The sequence below is a fragment of the Strix uralensis genome, chromosome 14, assembly GCF_047716275.1.
Source record: "Strix uralensis isolate ZFMK-TIS-50842 chromosome 14, bStrUra1, whole genome shotgun sequence".
In the NCBI taxonomy this organism is placed as follows: domain Eukaryota; kingdom Metazoa; phylum Chordata; class Aves; order Strigiformes; family Strigidae; genus Strix; species Strix uralensis.
In genome coordinates, this window is record NC_133985.1 from 6,311,362 (window position 1) to 6,333,831 (window position 22,470).

The following is a 22,470-nucleotide window of genomic DNA, read 5'->3' on the forward strand; positions in this document are numbered from 1 at the left end:
ATTTCAATGAGACACACAACAAGATTTATACAAAGGAAAAACAGTAACATGCTAATACTTCTGTTTCAGTCAGATTTCAGCATCAAGGTATTTGCTTGTATGGATGAAACAGCTTCTCCCACCCCACAATGTAAATGGAGATCGTATTGAAAAGACATTTTAAACCCAATGATTTTTCTGAATACATAACTTTTCCCTCTTTTTTTTTTTTGTTTTGTTTTGTTCACAGTGTTCTACACCCTTTGGTACTTGTACACCACAAACACTTGGGGAAAATTAATTAGCAACTAAAACTGGGAAGTGAATTGGTACAAGTGCAGTGAACTACTCTATGGACACACCCAGTCCTAGATAAATTTAAGGTTCTTTTAATGTAGTCAGGGTTTAACTGCAGTAAACTAAAATCATCTAACCTGTGAATGGGATGATTTACAGTGCTAATAATCCTTGCACTTCCAGTTGCTCCACTTTAGTTTTCCAGGTATCTGGGTAGACAGATCAGTAATTGCAACTACTTATCTCCACCTAGTGACATTTTTCGAAAATGTATCAAATTAGTCCCAATCTGCCCTAGAGATAACTTAGTAACAAGTTTTATATTGGTGTGATCACTGTCCCCTCAGCAATATTACATAGATTTATATTTGTAATTCTGGGATCTGTAAGAATAACCAATGGTATACGTAAACATTTTTACCTTTTTCATATTAGAATCCTGTGTTTGTTTTGAATTTCTGTGCAGAACTTCTGCTAAGTTTAGAGTCTTTCTTTTAGGTTTGTTTCCTTTGCTCTTTTGTTTTCCAGTAGTGATCTCCAGTAGTAGTGTTTTCTTGTCTTGTGAAAGATGTCTAAATGCAGTTAAGAAAGATTCTACAAATTCAGCACTGTTAGTACTATGGAGTGTGCCAAAGCACTAAGGAAGCATTGCTGAGTGTGTCAAAGCAACTGAAGTCCTGTAGTAAAGACTTCACATTCCTCAGTATTTGTAGAATCCAACCATAACATGCTTTATTGTGTGATAAAATACAATATTCCTGGCTAAAAGAGCTGCATCTAAAGCGCTCTATCCAGGGCTGTTTTCTTATGTATGAAAACGTATGAGCAAACATTCTGGGGAAAATCTTCCCTCAAAATATCTGTCAAACATGGAGTTGTTTTTGACTTTTTCTAGTTACAACAATAGTTCAAGGGTCTTACTACTTCCCTAGAGAAGTCTCTTTTTTTGGCTGCTGGCCTGCCAACTCAGGACATGGATCCTTAAACGACTGCTTTCTGATCCCCATCACCTTTCCTGTGCCTTTTGACTCAGTCACCACTTAAACCCACTGTAACACCAGCAACAGTCACCTACCATCCGCTGAACTAATTCAAGTTAATGGGAAGGCCTGTGAAGTGTTAACTATGAATGAGAGATCCTTCATGCCCCACATTCACCTGTTAGCCAATGCAGGTTGAACACCACATGCATAATGGAGCATATTCAGCTGCAGCACACACTAACACTCATGAAAAAACAATTAACACAGAAACTGTATCTGTTACAGTACAGACACTCACAGTGGCTGTCTAATTCTAGGGTCAGCAGTATGAAAGATCACTCAGGGCACAGTGGAGATTTTTGTCTTCCAGGATAGCAGAAAACTACACTGAAAAGGGTTAATTCTATTCAAAACCCAATCAGATCAAACTGTCCTTACTTTAAAACCATGATTGAATTTATCTAACATTTTAAAGTTTATGAAATCCATGGCCTACCTGAAGTTTGTTTGCAGAGCAATTATTCGTTTACAGTGTTAATCTTTAGCACACACTGCATCATGATAGCAAATCAGAACAGAAAATTACAGACTGAGTCAATAAAGAACAACCACTCTCCTCACCCCACAGCAGTAAATATTGCCAATGCTGAAGTCCTTACAGCTGAGGGCAGCTCCTGCAATGTTGCTCAATGTTCCCTCTCCAAAGGACCTTGAATGTCTAAGAGCAAGTAGGAACTCAGTTCTGGGAGGGAAATCTAAGCAAATACTATAATACTAGTGACTGCTCCAAGGCATCCAGGATAGGAGATGGCTGCGAGCTTTTTTCACAGAGGTTTCCACATTCCTCAGGAAAAAAAAAAAAAAATAAAAAAATTATGTAACAAGATGGACATATCCACCTCCAAAAATTAGTGAAGGGAAGAATCCTTAAATTTTTTATTTTTCCTCCCTCCTCAGAAATGGTTTTTAAAAAGGGGATGACACAAAAGAAAAATTGGCTTTAAATTGGCTGAATTCTCTTATTTCTACATGAGAACAATTCTGTGTTTGGCTAAATTACTCCTTTTATTTTCCTACACTCTAGAGAATTGACCTGTGCTATTGTTTTAAACAGAATGCCCGAGCTCTAGATGATTCCCGCTAATATCAGCATATACAGAACCAGTCTCTGGGATAAATGTTTCATCTGTTAAATAACATTGCACTGAAGCTGGAACAAAAGAAGGACTTTTGGTCTCTTCATGATAAACTAAACTCCTTTAAAATGGGAAGGCAAGTCAGCATAGAAAATTATGGGATTAGAATGCTTTGAACACAACTCCTTCACCTCAACTGACTTAAAACAGAAATGAGATTTAATAACAAACCCATCTTCTTCTGTCCTACCTTGCTATTTTAAAAACATGTTTAACAACTTTTCTTGTTTAAAAGTGCTCTCATCCCATCATCAGGGTGGAACAGACCTACCTGTGAGCTTGACAAGCTTTCAGTGATTTAGGTTACATCATTATTTCAAAGATGCTTCCATTGCTCTTACTTGGGCTGAAACAAAAATCCGTTGATAATCAGCCAGATACAATACAGCTGCTGCAATACTGTGACATTAGTGAGCAGCTCTTATTCAGAATCTGTACAGTTACGGATTTATCCTAGTCCAAAGCAGAAATTCATGCTCATTAGTGCAATCAATGTAAAATCTCATTATGACTCTGGGTATAGATTGTACTGTGTGATTTACCAATCATCAGTTGTTGAACTGCTAAGAGGCTTCATATTCAAACTGATCAAGTCAAATCACCTAAGTCCACTTTACTTTCTCAGCAGTTTACCATCATCATTCCAAATTTTTTTCTTGCAGGATTCCTTGGACATACCTTTAACTCATTTTGAATGAAAGAGTCTGCTCCATCATTGCCACTGGCAAAGAAGCAAGCAGCAAAACAGTCAAACAAAAGCCATGAATATCATATGGGTTAAAGAGAGCAACTCAAACTGTGAATCCATTTTGTCATCAAAATTTCAGTAACTTTAGTAACATGACACATTCCCTCCTTTTCTAAGAGCTGTGAAGAAGTGCTTGGCACAGGTTTGTTGCTTTTTGCCAGTTCAGGTTAGGAACTGCTCTTCAGCCAGTTTTTACAGCAAAATGGCTGCTGCCTGCAAACACCGAGTAGAACATAGTAGCTGGTGCTAAAAACTCACCACTCTGGTTACTTGATGTCCTCCAGATTGAGGAAAATTTTCCACTGTTATTCCATTACAGCTTCCTTGTATTAGTAATCATGGAAGCAAACTGCGTCTGCATCTCAAATCTCATATGGAAAGCAGAATAGTCCACCATGTCCATTATATGAGTTCTGTTCTTCAGAGACCAGGATGGCACAAGGTTCCTTCAATTTAAAGATGATGAAATTGGACACATTCCAGACTCTCAGAGTCTTCTACACTACTAAGACTATCATTCATGTTACACATTAATAACACATCCAGGAAAATCTACTTACACAGAGCTGTACGGCCTTTAGTTTAATATATTGGTCTGAGTTCATTAACTTGTTTGTTGTGACCTTCTACAACTACAAACCAGCTAGAAGAGGAGAAAATTGCCAATTTAAAATTCTGTACTTATGAAATTATGAAGAAATCCAATTCTCTTTCTCTCCCGTACAAGACTGTGGCATCCCAAGGTACAGTGAGAATCCTGCCCTGATGAGTCTTTAAAGAAAGGTCAGGGACTTGATGAAACGAATCTGAGAACTAGAGATAAGGCAAAAGTCAGACCAAACAAGATCAACAAGGAAAATGAAAACAGAGATCCAATTGTCCCTAACATGTCTGTGGAGTCCACAGAGAATAACCAATACAGCACCCACTACCCCCACGGGGGGTTGGAATTAGATGATCTTTATGGTCTTTTCCAACCCAAACCATTCCATGATTCTACTCATCCACAATTTCCATTGTCTAATAAAAGAAGATTGCAGCTGCATGTGATACCAATAAAAAGTTCAATGTGAAGCAGTAGCCACAACAAATACACAGGTCTATAACACATTAATTCTTACCTGAAGAACACAATGTGTTCCTAAGGTCCCTAAAATCTTTAATAAAACTCTCCTTCCTGCTCAGAAACTTAATCCCTATGGATTTATTCTGAACACCTTCCTACAGCTCACACCAGCTAATTTTATTGAAATTTTAAGAGCATTAAATGCCCCCCCAAATGAATAATTAAGTCATAATTTCATAATAAGGACTTAGGCAGTATCACTACATGGCACAAACAAAGGCAGGTTGGATACCCAAGTTAGTTAAAGAATACTGCAGAACAGCTTGGTGCAGCAGAACGCTAACACTTGCCATTGATGACCAGACCTTATGCTGCATTGACACAGCAGCTCTCTTCTGGAGCTAGACCATTACCACTAACAGAGTGTTGCACTCCATGAGATAAAGCCCAGGTGCCTGAGTCTAAAATTCAGACATCCAGCTAACTGAACATACATGGCGTGCAGCTTAAATGCATCTTACATTGTTGCAGTGTAACAGCTTTCTACAGGTCAGCACTAAAATCTGCGCTGCACATGCAGTCTCTCCTACCCATGCTGAACAAATTATTTATCACAGACTCACACTACTCAATCGTTATCTTAGTGCCATGCAATTCAGAAAGCCAGACTGATACTGTCCAGAAACATCTGGAACATCTGAGAGAAGTGAAATAAACTCTGATACACAAAGCACATGAAAACATTGTTGTGTCCAGAAATGCTTTTCTGACCTTGCACAGTGAGAGGTGGTAGGGCTAGACAGATTACAGGTGAAGCCAGCCCTGCTTCATTAATTCCCTGGGACAGCAGCCAAAGCCTGACCCTATCCTGGAGTAAATTTCTATCGGTGCTTCACCTCGAACAGTGTCAAATACATAGATTCTGTGCCGCCTGAGTAGATCTTCCTCTGCCTATGTGAACTAAAGGCCTGTTTAGCTTGTGACAGAAATGACAATAATCAGTGCTGATTTACATTTTTAAGAGATTTTGCCAGATTGCCATACTTGCACTTTATTATCCCAGCGCATCACTCTTGTTCTTCATGTTATGTTTTTTTTATTTGAACTAAACATCAATATCCACAGTTTCTGGAAACTTGTGACTGGCTGGAGCTTGCTGTCCAAACATCCTTAAAATTCCAGTTCCATGTATGCCCTGTTCCTGGCAGCCATTTTTTTTTAGTTAATTTTGCTTTTCTGCTCAGAGTTATTTGCATGGTTTCAGGCTTGAATCAGATCCAAAACTGGGCTGGCAAGAAGAGGACAATCTATGATGTGGGACAACTACTAAGATTTTTGCTGATATTTGGTAAATTAAGCGCAAATCTAAACTCTTCATCAAAAAATATACTAAAACCTGAGCTAAACACAACATGAGTCTTGGAACCACTAGCTAAACACTTAACACCAAACTTCCTTTGAATGCTGTGCTCCTGCCTTCCCGGCAATTGTTTCTGGGCTCTTCCTTCCCTTCCATTCTTTATACTTTTTTTATTTTTAATCACAATACTTCAATTATAATTTATAACAACAGCTTGAGTTAAACTCTTGTATTCCACTCTCACAGGAAAACATAGCTGCAAGATACAATAAGCAAAATATAACCCTTAGCAGGTAGCTTTACAAAGAATGAACAGTTTCTAAATCATCCTTTTTTTACTCATTCCCAGTAGAATCAAACCTCTTCTGTTAAAATACTTTTTATTTTGTGATATCAATATTTCTTCAATGTATCTGCAAATAACATTGAAGGACAACCTGGGCACCCCTCCCTCTTCTTCCCTCAGGTTAGCAAGATGTTAAACACACACCCAACCTTTCACTTTCTCCCACTCACAGATAACCTACTCTATTAAACTGAGGTTTTTTTCTAAAAAAGCCTTGTTCTTCCCCTGTGCTTCCTTGGAAGCAGTATCAAGTTGCTGTGAAAAGCAAATGAAACAAAAAGTCTATCAGTATCCATGCCAAAAACCACTGTAGTTAGTGTTAAAACTGGACCCATTTTGTTTTGCTGTCTATGGTTATTCTAGTGAAAAGTATTTCTTGGCGCAGTATTAGTTTCAATGGCAAATATTTCAAACTACTCACAGAAAACAATTGCTAATTATTTTTGTAGAAAACAGCTTCACACTGACAACTTGCAAAGAGAGTCTGAATCCATTAAATAAATTATTCATGCTGAACGTAAAAGTGTTTATAAGAAATAGTTAGACTTAGATAAACTGAAGATGTCTTGCCATTGATTCAACCACTGAGCAAGGAATAATTTTAATCTTTTTGTCTCTCCCATATCCATGGGAACATGGCAACAAGGCCAGTCTCTCCCATCCACAACACTATACATGGTCATATTTTATTTAATGAATATAAACATATGTAGGTGTCTGAAACATAAAGGGATGAGTGAAGGAAATAAATTATTTGCCTTTTGGAACCCTTTATATTTGGATAACATACTTGCCTTTAGAAAGAACTGACAGGTGATAAAAAACCCCCCAAGATGCTGACCTGCAGTGCTGTCTAGCTTCATGCCAATAAGACATTATCTTCCAACGCTGCCTCATGAGTTGGAGAGACACAGAAAATCAATTTTGAAAGCAGAAGACTTGGACTTACAGAATTCCATTTGCTGTCATAAGAAACTATTACCTTATATACCATGATATCTAGAGATTTCAGGGAGAAAGTTTAAAGGCAAATAAAATAAATTTTTAACATTTTATTGATGAACAGCAGAAAAAGCAGCTTTTGTTTATCACACTGCTGGATGTAATATCAATTTGTACATGTGTAAATAAACTTCAGCACATGTTTTCAACATAATAGTCACTGTTCTGAAAATAACTCAGGCATATGGTGTCACGGACATCACTCTGAGAAAGACTGAGGATACTGAGCAGTGTGGTGGGAGCAGCAGAGGGATCTGAGGACTGTAAATCCAGCTACAGCCACAGAGTAAATTGTCAGTGGCTATTTTGTGCTGAGCCATCTGTTGCCTTGACTACACTGCCAGCAATAGCTTAAAGATAGCTGGAGTGTATCTATACAAGCTACACAAAATGATAACTTCTATGCTCTTCGAAAAGACCAGGATCTGACTTACATTATATAGTAAGCACTGCAGATGGCTTTTTAATACATCTTTCTTCCCAGGAACAATTTCTGTCACCAGGGAACACACAATGCCCTTCGGCCTGTATAACCAGAGGCTCAGTAAACTTCTGTTCCATGTCCTGGTGGGCACATCCTGTAGTATTTCCTATATCTATGTCACAAGTAACTTATCACAGCCCACGAATATTGTTGTTCATATTCTCCATTAGCCATCTATGTTATCGGTGCCTTTCTTCAGATAGACAGCGGTCTAAAATAGGATATACATGTATATATATTATTTCTGGTTGAGAGGTGGTCTTGTAACAGAACAAATTACAGATCTGTAGATGAAGATTTGAAATGGTGCTCCACAGACTGCTTTCCATCTTCTAGAACTTTGGATATGCGCTGCAAAAAAAGAGGAACAGAGTGCCATATGTTAAAATGACTACTGTATTGGATTCAGTTATATGTATGTTAATTTCTAGATTGTGGCCTTGAGCTGTGGCTAGAGAAAAGACGACATTGACCAAATCCTGGATATTTTGAATTAATTTCTCTATTTTGCAAAACCATAAACCTGTATTTAAACCTGTCCACGATTCCAATCATGCTGTGGAAGCATTATACAAATAAATTTTTAGCTTTTTTCTGTCCTTTTTCAGACTTGCAAAATGGGACATTTTATCCTCTTTATTTTATATGTTATTTAGGTTTAAGTGTGAGTGGATGAAATCATGCTGAAAAACTGTTACTCCTGGGTCTGAAAAGAACAAGTATGTGATAAATTGAATATAAGTGAAATCCTACAGACTTCAAGTTAATAGGTTATTCTTGTTCCTACCAGAAAAACATGATTATGAACACACCTAAATGCAGATTTGACTAAATGTTGCTCTATGGTCCCTGAAGGCACTACCTATATTTTTTAAGAGACTGCAAAAACTAATGGATGAAAATGAAACCTATTCACCAGAAAAAAAAAATAATTGAAAAAAAAATCAACCTTTGCTTTGAAAGATCAGCAGAGTTGACATATAAAATATTACAGGTGTCACAGAATACTTACACAGTATGTATATCAGTAGCTACCAGCACCTGCAATAAATGTCACCCTCCCAACTGCCTAAAAAATTAGGAAAACTTTAAAACCTTAGAATTTTAATATCTGCACTGAATATGTACTTTTTGCTTTCAAACACTGCATTAAATTCAATAGTTTCAATTTTGTGAAATTCCCACACAAATCAGTGAAAGGTTTCCTACCTTAAAGAAGGCAACCGGTTTTAAGAACAGTAATGACTCCAGTGTAAGCCAATTTCTACTTTCAAGTAAGCATCTCTGACATCAGAAATGGACTCACACTGTGCATCTTTTGCCATATATGCTATGCTCACCTTACTCTGATGCTAGTGCTCACTGCCCAATGTAATTAAATAGAACAAGAAAGAATTGCTTTCCTTTTTTTGCTAATAAATGTTATATAAAGCAAATCAGAGAAAATCAGTAGGTCAAATGAGACCTCTTGTGGTACAGATGCAGCACTGCCCATCCGAGCCTTCCTTTTAAACATACACAGAGATGTACATCTGTACTCCAGAAAGCACAGCCATATGCTTCCCCATAGAGCTTCCACTCCTCTCTCTGATGACCAAAGTAAGAGAAAAATTTAAAATTACTTAACTTGCAGAGCACAGAATTTTGAAAGAGCTAACACTTTCTGGTTTTCCCCATAAACACACAGAACTTACCATTGTTTTAAATAACTGGTTCACTTTCTTTTTTCTGAAGGTTTTCTTGTCACCATCTGAGGTGGAAGGAAACACTGGTTGACTCAACCTATGTGATGCAATTGTTTCATCAGGCACCACAGGGCTGACGGACAGAGTTAGTCCTTAGAACAGAAACATTGGTTGCACAAAACAAAACCAAAAAAGGGGAGTCAGAGTGTAAGATAAAGCAAATTTCAACATAATAAACTACTGCAATTACTAGAAAGAAATGAGACATTTTTAATCTAACTATATCCTTAGAATACAAAAATAAGTATTGTTAATGGGGAAACACTAAACTTCATTACACTGAAAATGAATAGTGAAAAAAAAACCTGATCTGGTCAAAGAAGAAAAAACAGATAAATACATGAAAAAGAAGTGGGCCATGAGTCTGTTGTGTTGTGCTAAATGTCTGTTACAGGCATCTGGAAAGACAGGGACAATGAGGGGCATAGATGAAGTGCAGATTAAGAAATGGGATGTGCTATGGAAATAGTAGGGAGTAAAGGGTATTGAGATAAGGCACATTTTCTCTATATGCCCTGGCCTAGAAATGAATTCCTCCTCCAGTTACAGTTTCCCCTTCTCTACCATGTGTCAGTCTTTTTAGTGGGCAGTTATGTTATCTTGTTTCCCCTTCCTCTTGTTGTGAGGGAGGCTTATGAGATTCCTCTCTAACATCAAAAGCACAAGTGGAAACCCTGCTATGGGGCAACCTTTGGGGATGTTTATCTGCCAAAGCAAAGTACTGAGCATTTCTTCCTGTTTCAAACACTGCCCTCAGCTGTGAAGGCAGACTGCAGGAGCTCTAGCCCTGCAAGAGATGCTACAAAGCAAGGAAGATGAATAAACCTTGCCTCTTTCAAGGCAGGGGGAATACCCACACTATACAAGGAAGCAAAATTCAGAGTTCCAGAAGTAACACTTTAAGAATTTTCATGTTAGCAGTACGCAGCACGTGTTACCAAGCAGTAGTAGCAGCCCAGCCTCACATGCACAATACGCACTTAAACTGTAATCTCTGTCTCAGAGGCACAGAGCTGTATAGAGAGAGCTTCCTGCTCTGCTTGGAGCAAACCCTTTATTGATATGTTTTCTTAACATAGTAATAAAGAATTGCAGAACTCGCATCTTATTGTAAGCAGCTTACCTGGGATAGTTGGCATAGAACGACTGACAGAACTCATCTGCTTGAGGACAGATGTTTTCGGAGGTGCCACTACATGTTCTGAGAGGTTGGTGTCACTCATGAACTCGTATTTCCTTGACAGCTGTTTAATAAAAAAAAAAAGCTATTAATGATGAACTGAGATATAAGCAACAAAGATCTAAGCAAAACAATAATTTGTGAAAAGCATAAAAGAAAATAATTAATAAACTATCATGCCTAACCAGAGATCTTTATGGGATTGTTTGCTGAGTAAACAATAAAAGTAACTAGAAGCAGTAGAATTGGGTAATATTATACACTAGCTAAAAGCATGTAACAATTTTACAGATGATTTATAGTTAGATAAATACTTCTCATTCTACACAGAAATAACATTAGTCTAAAAAAGCTAGCTAGAAGGGATTCTATAATGTGGAACTGTGGGGTGGTATTCCTACTATATCTTTGGAATAATACCATCAGGCAGCTCTGACTGTGTTCTGCAAAGTAAAATGAAGTTATGAAAACGTTTTTCCCTATTCCATTAACATAGCCAGCTCAGCTGCTGTGAGGCTTGTCACTACTTTTCTGAAGTGGAAGAAAACCCTGTAACTCAGTATGTAGTGACATCCCCACATTTAGGTGTACATGTTATCTAATTTAATCAAAAGACACAGGTGCTGCTTGGTTTTGTATATTAATGCTTCTCAGAGCATGACTGTGCTATATATCTCTATTTTGTATGAGGACATGTAGTATAAGACAAATCATAATCCTCCATAAGTTTCTACTTGTTTCCCAAAAGAATCTACTGAATTCACTTTGCCTTTGATGATTCTTCCAAAAATTTTTTAGCAACTGACTTACACTCTCTCTGTGTAATTCAACAATCTGTTATTGCCTGACATTTTAATCTGGATAGGGCTTGTGTATCAAAAAGACATATTTCATATTTTTTTATTATTTCTTTTTATACTAAAAGAAGAAAAGTCTCATGAGAATTAAACTACCAACTCTCCTCCCCCCCCAAAAGCACAATGTAAGTTACATAAGTCATTCTAATGATCTAGCAGTGCAATGAAAGCAGTCAGATGATCTATGGAGCGAGAGATGCCAGTGCTTCCTAACTTCAGTCTGGCACATTTTAGGAACACTGTTTGCAATCTTGCAATTTCCTAACAGCTGCATGTTCCGTAACAAGGTACAAAATGTACAGGGCTCATCACTTTTGAAATAGCCCTGACTGCAAGGAGCTGCCATGAAATGTCAGCACAGTCAATTGCCTCTCCATGGGAAAGCTAGCTTAACCCTCCCAGTATAGTACTCTGTTTTAAGCTAACCAAGCTTCAGAAATTGCAGCTTCAGGGCTATATTATCTGTCATCATAAGCAAGCAGAGATGTTCTGATGTTTCCATTGATTTGTTTCCTCCTCAGTGTCTTGCAGGTTTCATTCATGGCAGGGCAGATCGTCTCTGCATTCTGCCTATTTCCCTTTACAACAACTAGAGTTGTATGTGATAGATTTTTCTTTTGCTAAGCAAAGGAGTAATGTCCAATTTTTTATGGATTATAAAATATTACTCTAAATCAGTAACATACACATTTCATGTCGGAGATAGAAATATCAGGTGCTGTCTTCTCATCAGCAAACACCACACTGCTTCTTTTTGTTCTTTTTTTGGACCTTCTCATCTTTACTTCAGGGTGAGGATTAATTTGCAGAGCAGTCTCTTCTGATTCTGCTTTTACTGGCTTTGGTAGCACTACTTCCAGATCAAAGCTGCAGGAGCAAAAGAAAAAAGTACAAGTTGCTGAGTGATATTTTAGAAGCCACTGGTATTCTGATGTCATTTCCCCATGAAATATAAATGCAGGTCATCCTTTCCTTTGACTTTCTGTGCAGCCTTGCAAACTGTTGGCATAAAAGTATATGATGTACTTCAGCTGGCGATTTTAGATACAAATAAGATGCGTTCAGAAGGTATGACAGCGTCTTAAAATGTTGCAAAGACTGTAAAATATTAACATGGGTGCAAATACCTTTTCAACAATTTGTGCATTCGCTTAAGAACTCCTAAACTGAACAGAGTTAGAGCTCATATAGCAAGTTTATGCACTGTGATGATGGTACTGAAAGCAAGACATGCTATTGTGGTTGTTGAAAACAGTGGAACACAGTATTAATATTTATTGTCATGTTTTCAATGCATCCTTCCCTGTATTTCACCACATTGGACAACAATGTACATACTCAGTGATTAAAAAAAAAAAAATCTCCCTCCTCTCTTCCTCTAATTTTTATATTTTAAAAATTTGGCTATTTTTCATTAAAAAAAAAAGAAATTGGTGCTGGCTTTACTCCCGTTTTGCTGATGTAATTAGCCTACTGAACATGGGGCTGAACTTATTTTACAACATAAAAACGATAGATCAAGTAGTATGTTGAATTTGTTAACCTGTGCTTCCTAAAAACAAATTGGCATCATAAGAATTAAAAACAGGTGTATGATTCAGCTGCTTAAGTGTAGTTGTCTGGTTCCATAGGAGGCATCCTGCTGTATTAGAGACATGGGACTAGCAGATATGACACAAATCATGTTTGTGTGCTACACCCTTCTTGGGGGACCTCAAAAGGTGTGATACTACACCTTTGTTAGACAACTCAAAAAGTTTAAGTAGTGTTAAACAATGAACTGGAAGTCAAATGTGCAAGAATAGAGGGGTATCTTAAAAAGAAACACTTGCAAGTTAGGGTCATACACCTTTGGAGTTCTTACTTTTAAAAAGTGAACTACTGAAAAAGGGAGATCAGATGTTTAAAAAAAGAAAATCACAAACAATGCTCAGCAAGATCAGTTTCATATGTACTTTGTTTGGGAAGAAGTTCTATGAGCCCAAGGGATCATTTATAAAGCGATCAAAACAATTTGTGGATGAAAAAATCTAATCAATACATTTATAACTGTTCTCTCAAACTTAAAAGTCTTCATGTTTCCCAGTGCTGCAGTTAAGAAAGCATATTAGGCAAAGCATTTTACACTACTACAGGCTTTACTAAAACATTCCGCCTCCTTACTTGTAAGTTTGTAAAGGTCCTCTTCCTCTCCAATTTTTACAAGCAAAAAGATGCTAATTAAGTGAAAAGTTGCATAAAGAGACACTTGCAAAACCCCCAGATCTTTGTATTTTTTAAAATGTCATTTAAATTTTAAAATACTTATTTCCTGAAAATGAAATGCCACTCTTTTCAGTGAGAGCTGAATATATTTCATCTATTAAGGTTGAAATACCGTAGCTTTAAGCCTGGAGGAAGTGATAGTTACAGTCAGAAATAATTTTGTCAGTGTTTGATGAGACTGCTAGTGGTCTTTATCCTTGAATGCCTTTTTTTTTTTTTTAATCTTTTAGTTTCATCCCATGAAACAGGTTAAAAACCAGGACTGAAATAAGACTTGTATTGTACTCATAACCAACCTTTCTGAAGCCATTTTGTTTGGAGTACTGCAGTCTGAATTCATGGAAGTCAGTGAAATAACTGATAACTGACGATAGGATCTCAGCATTGATCTTGGCCGTCCTACTCTCTTGTCATCAAAATCTGGCTACAGGGTGGAAAAGAGAAACACCTTCCATCAAACAATTTTGTGTGAACCTCATTTCATCCCTTTACACTAGGTCTTGAAGATAGCACAGATGTTTTAACATTTAGCAAGAAGTAAGTTATTTGATACCATTAATTACCATGATTGTTTCTTCTGTCTGGATACACTCTTACTCTAAGACCTCTCAAACTCCATGATACAGTGAGTAGCTAAATAAACTACAATTGACATAATTAAGTTTGAAAAAGAAATTAAGGGAAACAGTGTCTGCTGATCTTATTTTGTACAGACCTGGAGCAGGCCATTAAAATTTGCTTGGGCAAATAGATTTAGTTAGTCCTTGCTCTGAGACACTAATCATGCTCAGTCTTCAATACAACAGATTCTGCCATCTTTACACATTAATATAGCCTTTTTAAATTACATGCTTGCAAATGCTGGACAAAATTAATATTTCCCTAATAGTCAGACACGAAGAACAGGAGGACTCTCCAGGTCATCACATAACCATATGGTGCAAAGTCATATATGCTGCACCATCTCTCTCTGCAAACCTTGAATTTGGTATATTCTGCAGCGGAAGGAGAAGAAGAAGATTTCACTCCAAATCTTCTTGAAGAAGATTTAGCTATCATAATGGAAATATTCAGCCTAATGTTGGTGGTTATTTAGGCATTTCAGCCTGGTACAAAGTTAACCGAAACAATCTGACTTACATCCAAATGCTTTCCTGTTACTCTTGTTAATAAGGTAGGGACAAGGATCGCATTTCTTGGCTAACTCTAGAACTGTTTCCTTTCTTCCAGGGTGACTTCTGGGATCTAAAATTGTAGAGTGCAGTTAGCTCTTCTCTCTTTTCGTGTTCAAGTACTTCCTGGCATAAGTATGCCTCCCTCTAGTTAGCTCATCACAATGTCATGATATGAGGCAGGTTTTTGAGAATTCCCCAGTGCATGCATGCCATAAACTAGTTTTCCAGCCTACTTCAATTTCTAGCCTATGAGCAGGATATGAACACATTTTAAAAATCATTTCATATTAAAGCACAAGGTTTTGTTCTGATTATCCAGAAAATATTAAAAATTTATGCATAATTTCATATGCCAAATTCCCAAATGATTTGCTCCTTATGTCATTTCTCACTAAGACTCTGATGTCTAGCAGAAGACTTGGAAACATCTGCAGTTTCAAAAATTATTTTCAAGTGGTTTGCAGAGTTTACATGCAATAAGTTTACATGCTGCTTATCCTCTGAATGGCCAGAATCTTAAAGACACAATAGCTGCATAACTTCTTTTTTTCTTCTTTTCTTTTAATAAAAAAAGCTCAGGCCAGCCACTAGAGTGAGTCAGACGTGGTAAAATGGCAGTAGTGTCATTCACAAAGTACATTCTCTGCTCTTGCAAAATTTTAAATAGGTTGCTTTTTTAAGTGCTGATCTGTAGGGTTGAAGGGTTCAACTGTTAGGCAAATTGTTAATTGTGGATTACAGCTTCTTTATTATTACAAGGATGGTGGCATGGGACTGAAAATAAGAAAAAGGTACTGAGATAAATATACAGAATTTTCATCATATAGGTGTGTAACACAGCACAATATCAAAAATTTAGGTTAGAAACTTGCTACTTTTTCCCCTATAACAGAAGAAATAAATCCTCTTACAAAATCATCAATGCTGAAAGCAACAACATAAAATAATTTCCAAAGCAACTGGTGTTTAATCACAAAAATGAGCCAACATCATTCTTGCTAGCCTGCACAAGCTTAGATAGACTATTTTATTCAAGAATTGTCTGGAGAGTTTGTGTTTGGAAGTTATCCTTCAATTCCCATATATTTCAGTTTGGTCTCAACTAATATTTAATAGTATTATACACATGATAGGTTTTACTTCACAACACAGCTGGAAGTGGCTAGCACAGGGAGACATCAATTGCAGATCAAAGCCCTAAACCACTAAGGAAAATTACAAAGAGGAGAAACATAAGAATTTGCTTTTACTTCCTTAATAAGGCAGAAAAGAACTGTAGTATTAATAGACATAATAAAATACTCCAAAACTTCCAGAACGAGTAATATTTGATACGTCAGAGAATTGAATCAACACCTTGACTATAAAACCCAGGTCTTACCTTCAGACGACAAGAAAACCCACAAGCAACAAAAGTTTAGTATGTGCTTTTGTTTAGAAGAACAACACGGGTATTAAGTAAAGAGAAAGTGCGGGAGAGGTTAAAAGGAGAGCAATACCAATTCTCTGGCTCCATATTGTTTTTCCACTTTAACTTTTAAATGCTTGAAACATTCCTCCATACGGTCATGGAAAGGACGAAGATTATCAGAAACTCTTCTTTCATGAATTTTAATTCCAGCCCCGAGGAAAGGTATCTTGAAGAGGGAAAAAAAGAAGAAAGAAAGTGAGAATATTAAACTGGATCTGACAACCCTCTAACTCCATGTGTATAGTGCTAAGTCAACTCCAAAACTTTTACTGTGATTGGCAGATAGATTTGTCAGCTAATCTCAGCTTTTAGCAGCAAGTACAAGATGGAAAGTGCTCTTGAAAAATGAGTTGCTCAGTAAATTTTTGAAGAATGTTGGCTGCCTCATAGTGACTGTTTTCTCTCTTCTATATTTTAATGCTTATGAGATTAAACACACCATGTGAGAGTTAAAAAAAATTCTTAGACTACTAGTCCACCTGCTTATAAAGGTGCCTTCCATAGTTTACAAGAAAGAAGGTATGGATGAAAAAATACCCAAGTGGATTCCAGGCAGGTGGTTTCAAACTCCTCTTTCAAAAAGAGGATTAAGTGACTGGGAAAGGTTTAAATCAATCTACTGGGGGCTTAATCATGGGATCACAATTATTGCAGCAATTTACTGTGTTAATGCCTGATTACTGAAGGTGACCTCTTCCTTTCCCCTCGATTTCACTCTGCAGACATTCTCTGTACTCCCCACATCAAGAAAAAATTTGTAAGGTAATGCTTCAATACAAAAATGAACAACTGAAGCCATGAACAGAGGCAGCTAGCATGAACCAGGCTGACATTGCTCAATTCTACCCCTTTTTTGCTTTTCTTTTTTGCTTCTCCTCCTTTAAACTAGGGTCAGGGACAAGTAACCAAGGGGGTTAAGATCTCTGATGCTTCCTACTAGAGTTGAAAGAAGGTACATAACTACAGTTTTTAAAAAGGGAGGGCGGGGACAGGGAAGCAGGAGGAAAGTGTAGATACCTACTCCCTTAAGAACACCTGATAAAAAGGTTAGGAAAATATTAAATACCTCCCCCCACTTGAATTTCTTAAAAAATCCTTCTCTTTTGCCTACCAAATTAAAAACACCTATGATAGTAACGCTACCTTTCTAACCCCTCTTCTCTACAGAGCTTTCATTTGTTATTTTACTGCTGTCATCTTTGCTGTTTTCATGTAATAATATCCAGTATAAAAGCAAACAAAACAAATCATCTTCAAACAAAATGGACAGCACACTTAGACATGCTGTTTAATTAATAATAAACATATTCACAAAGAGAAATTTTGTAGTGCTTCTCTTTAAAATATAAAGATATTTTATTACTCTTCAGTCTTTGAAGATGGTGATTTATGAGTTTTGCACAACATATTTTTAGCTACCCTTCTGCTAGTAACCTTTTCTAACTGCTTTACCATTGACTTTTAGCTATTTTGCATAATGTTTGGAGAATTTTTGTAAAATCCACTTAGATTCCCTGCTTCCTCTTTGTGTTCTGATTGTACACATATTATCAATATTCTATACATCTGTCTCCCATCGACTTGATCATATTTTATGGAAGTTCAATTTTAATATAACTTTTAAAAACATGGTATTAAAGATCATCTATTACAGACAAATCTGTTTATTCGCTTTAGAGGGATTTACAGGGATAGATATAAATTATCACTTTATTTCCTAACACCTGATGGTATTACAGTCAATTTATACCACTACATCCACTGAGTACCTCTGATGGCCAGAAAGCAACCCTATACAGAGCCCATGGAGGGCAACGATACAGGAAAAAGCTGTAAAGGTTGGTGACTCAAACTACTAACCAAACTGAGATGAATCAAAATGAAACAGGAAGAAACTTCAAAAACATTAAGGAAATAGTACCAAAAAAAAATCCATTAAAACTACTTGGAAGATTCATTTCAAGGCTGAGAGAGGAATAAATGGTTCATTCTTCTTGTTTCCCATCTACAAAACATAGACAGAATCATAGAATCATCAAATAATTTAGGTTGGAAGGGACCTTTAAAGGTCATCTAGGCCAACACCCCTGCCACAGGCAGGGACACCTTCCACTATGCCAGGTTGCTCAACGCCCCGTCCAACCTGGCCTTGAACCCTTCCAGGGAGGGAGCAGTCACAGCTTCTCTGGGAAACCTGTGCCAGGGCCTCACCAACCTCACAGGAAAGAATTTCCTCCTCATATCTAATCTAAATCTGCCCTCTTTCAGTTTAAAACCATTACTCCTCACCCTATCCCCACACCCCCTGATGAAGAGTCCCTCCCCATCTTTCCTGTAGCCCCTTTAAGCACTGGCAGGCCACTCTAAGGTCTCCCCAGAGCCTTCTCTTCTCCAGGCTGAACACCCCCAACTCTCTCAGCCTGTCCTCACAGGGGAGGTGCTCCAGCCCCTGAGCATCCTCATGGCCTCCTCTGGACCCACTCGAGCAGATCCGTGTCCTTCTGCTGTTGGTGCCCCCAGAGCTGGACACAGCACTGCAGGGGGGGGTCTCACGAGAGCAGAGTAGAGGGGGAGAATCCCCTCCCTTGACCTGCTGGCCACACTGCTCTTGATGCAGCCCAGGATACTGTAGCCCTCTCACAAGTATAGCATAAAATTAAATCAATGAGGAAGAATTTTTCAGTGAGTGAGTACAAAGAATGAGACATGGAACATGATGAGAAATATCTTGAGCCATTCACTTCCGATAATAAAATTCCAGATTAACTCACACTATTTCATAACGCCCCTCTTGAAAGGGACATCACTATATTATGCCTTGATATAGCAATTACTATGCCAATTCATTTGCACACTAAACAGTTCTTTCTCACTTAAATCATCTACATTTCAGAGGACTAGATAATGCAAATAGAATTGATAATTTCTGAGGTCATGTTTTTCTTCCACCCATTATCATAACAAATGCTTAGGCCAATGACAAGATTTTTTTTATGCTACCACCTCCTGTAGGTGCATTTTACTCTTTGAGGCAAAAGGGTTCTGCAGGTTGGTTGGCTTATCATATGTACACTAAAAATAAAAAAACCAAATAACCTCAGTGCTGCTAGTATGGGCAGAATATTCAGTTCTCCCCTGGAGATTTAGCTTAAAAATCTATACTAATGCTCTTCCATGTTATTTGTCACACAAATGACATGTAGCAGCAATCTTGAAGGGTCACTGAGCATGAAAATAACTTCTGTGAGCAAGTAGCATTCCATTAAGGCTTCTAAGGCAAAAAAACCCCAACTGACAAACAACAAGGACAAACATACACCTCTAGGAAAGAGTTATTTCCCAGGAGAATTTCTGACATTTGCAAGTGCTTGTTTTCCCAGGAATTCATGAAGTCCTTGTGACTTTTGTCATGCGCTCAGTTTTGTCTCCAGGAATACAACCTGAGTTTTAGCCATAAATGTAGTTCACTATATATGGGTTTTGATAAGCCATTCCAAATGATGTGTTCTACAAAGTACTTTTCTGGTCTATTGCTTTCCCTAGGACATAAGGAGATATATGGGTAATCCCCCTGATTCTGGTAGCATTTCACCTAACTCTTAAAGAACACTGTAATGATGACACTCCTCAGGAAATACAATGTGATTTTTGTAATTAAGCAATTTCTCCAGTTTAGGCACAGATTTTAAAAACCCTGAAGGACAGGATCACTTAGATGCCCAAGAATGTTTTATCAATCACATGCCACATCAGAGGGTAAGGCATTATCGCTATGCTGTTTTGTCAGTGATATTAGTGGGTCAGTAATAGAATACATGCTTCCTGTTAGGAACATTAAAAATGAAGGAGCTGAAGTTCTTTTTCCTACTTAAGGGAAACTATTAATACCTGAATAGGATAATAAATAGATAGCCCTTTTACAACTATACAGACTCTGAAACAATATTTAGACTAAAAGAGAATATTTTACTATGTATCCCTTTTCAAAAAAGTGCTATGAATTCACCACAGAACTAGGCAGGAAGTTTGTAACAAGAAACTTCTCATTCTTCTACCCTTCCCTGCTCTGGGGAAACAGTAAAAAAACCCCCAAACAACCAAATCGCACCCCCAAAAAACCCAGTAAAAATGACACAATCACCTAAATGCTATGTTCTCCTACTAGAATGGAACAGAAAAAAAAGGAATCTCTGATGAAGGCTCAGATGACTGCTGTCAGTAAGCAATTACCTGCCAAGCAATTAGATCTTTGAGTCTATTCAGCTTTTCTTGATCCTCTGGATGGTCTCTGATATATTCTTCTGTAAAGAAAGCCTTAGACAAAAAAAAAAAATTCAGTCCATGATTTCAACGGGTAAAGAAATCAGTGATTACTGCAGCTGGTGACCACAATAGAGGTCATCAAATAAGAGAGACATATGCATGCTCCTTAACCAGATGCTGCTAGTGATAATTCCTTATATCAGTTGAGAACTGAGGTGCTTTTTTAGTTAAAAGGTATTCAGTTTTTATCCAACACTTCTGAGTTTGAGACCCTTACTACGAAACCCAATTACTGTTTGTTTTATTAAGCTTGCACTGAAACTAAAAAGGCACAGATTTGAAGTATTATTATTTACATTGATAAATGATCATTGTATTCAAGTACCCTACTTACTGACATTAGCCAGTGTTATACAATACAGAAAATTAACTCTTTCATAGCTAAACAGAGCCAGATATTGCATACACACTGCCTTTTGCTGCCCAAAGATTTTATCTGCCAGGTACAAAAGAAGAATGTAGCTATTCTCCATAACTGCCAAATATTTAAACATATGATACTTTAGGACTAACATAGCATGAGTCATACTCCTCCAGAATATGTCATGCTTACTGCATATAATTTATGTGTGTACATATTTGGCATCTTTTGAGCAGTATTCAAGTCCATCTGACATGCTGAGCCTACTGAGCATGGCACATACTTTTCATCAGGAAATGTCAGGCAGAAATAATAGAGCTCTACAGCTGTGGGGTAACCCCACATTCATGTTCATCCAAAACTTTAATAATTAATAATTTAGATTTCAAATTTCTATGAGTTTTTAACATTCCTGCTTTCTCTCCTGCCCTGCCTTCACAAAGTAGCCTTAGGGACAAATTTTCTACAGTTCAGTTCCTCAAGACATTCCATTTTCCATGTATTGCCAGACCAGTTTTCATTTGTATTCCCATTTTTTAACAAGAAAACTTGCTATGTAGAATGGGTGCAGCTACTGAGAAAATCTGATGATGGTTGAATCAATAACCCACATCTAAATGCTCCAGACCTACCATAGGATAAACTTAATTCATTTACTCCAGACCAAATCCTTTGATGTGAGAGCCTATTTCATTACAAAAGGGTTATCTTGTCTCACAGATACATGAAAACACTCATAGCTGCAATTAATATTGAGCTTCAGTTACTCTAGTTCGCTAGTTTCTGCTTTCAAAGACAGATGTGACCAGGATATGAGGTTCTCTTAATCAGTGTAGTTACCGCTTTCATATTCCCAGCCCACATTCCACTGCCACTTTCAATAAAGTATGTAGGATGATTACGAAATACTGTAAGTGAATATGTTCTTTGCATTGACTTAAAAGCTCTCACCTTCTCATATTTAGCAAAGCCACCCATAACAGCAGGATCAACAATTCCATTCAGAAGCATAGAAAGTGGATTAATAGGAAGGTTCTCATCACTCTGGTATTGGTTAATCATCATCAAAATTTTTTCATTCGTTGTGGACATAGTCTCAATGGCATTTTCTAAAGGACTAATTGTAGTCTATAAAGAAACAAAAGATTTCTAAACTTTATAAAGAGATAAAAAGGTATTTGGGGTTTTATAAAACTTCACGTATGTGAACAATATTCTTACAATTCAGCAAACACACAGAGATTTGTTCAATTCTCTTAGGACTTGGTCCTGAAACTATAAGATGTAGATACATTGATCCCAGTAGTAGAAAGATAAATCATAATAATAACAGTTTTGTACATGAGGATTCATATAGATACATGTTTTACAGGTTCGTAGCATGTTAATACACACCTGTGACATGGAGACAACCTCAAACCATCGTAAAATTCCAGGAAGCTTGTATGCTGTAACAAATGATGTTCTCTCAATCCACATAGACTATTCAAAAAAATAGCAGAGAGAAAATGATACTTCAGGACTTAAACTTTAATCTTTTCTGCCTTCTGAAATGTCAGAGTGAAAAGAATGTAGATGGAAAACATATGCACATTTTTGCATAAAAGGACACTGCAAAATGAATCTAGCACA

General features: G+C 37.2%; 1 protein-coding gene across 2 annotated transcripts in view; it reads right to left on the minus strand.

Moving 5' to 3' along the window:
• Nucleotides 1–7,011: 7,011 nt before the first annotated feature.
• DOCK2 (dedicator of cytokinesis 2) overlaps nt 7,012–22,470 on the minus strand; it is a 203,938-nt gene continuing 188,479 nt past the window's right edge. For both annotated transcript variants that reach the window (XM_074883294.1, XM_074883292.1), the window contains 9 exons: nt 22,234–22,320; nt 21,790–21,966; nt 20,385–20,468; nt 16,183–16,320; nt 13,805–13,932; nt 11,930–12,110; nt 10,330–10,450; nt 9,156–9,298; nt 7,012–7,812 (listed from right to left, as the gene is read on the minus strand). In XM_074883294.1, the coding sequence (XP_074739395.1) occupies nt 7,738–7,812; nt 9,156–9,298; nt 10,330–10,450; nt 11,930–12,110; nt 13,805–13,932; nt 16,183–16,320; nt 20,385–20,468; nt 21,790–21,966; nt 22,234–22,320 (1,134 nt within the window). In that variant the 3' untranslated portion in view covers nt 7,012–7,737. The remainder of the gene's footprint in view (nt 7,813–9,155; nt 9,299–10,329; nt 10,451–11,929; nt 12,111–13,804; nt 13,933–16,182; nt 16,321–20,384; nt 20,469–21,789; nt 21,967–22,233; nt 22,321–22,470) is intronic.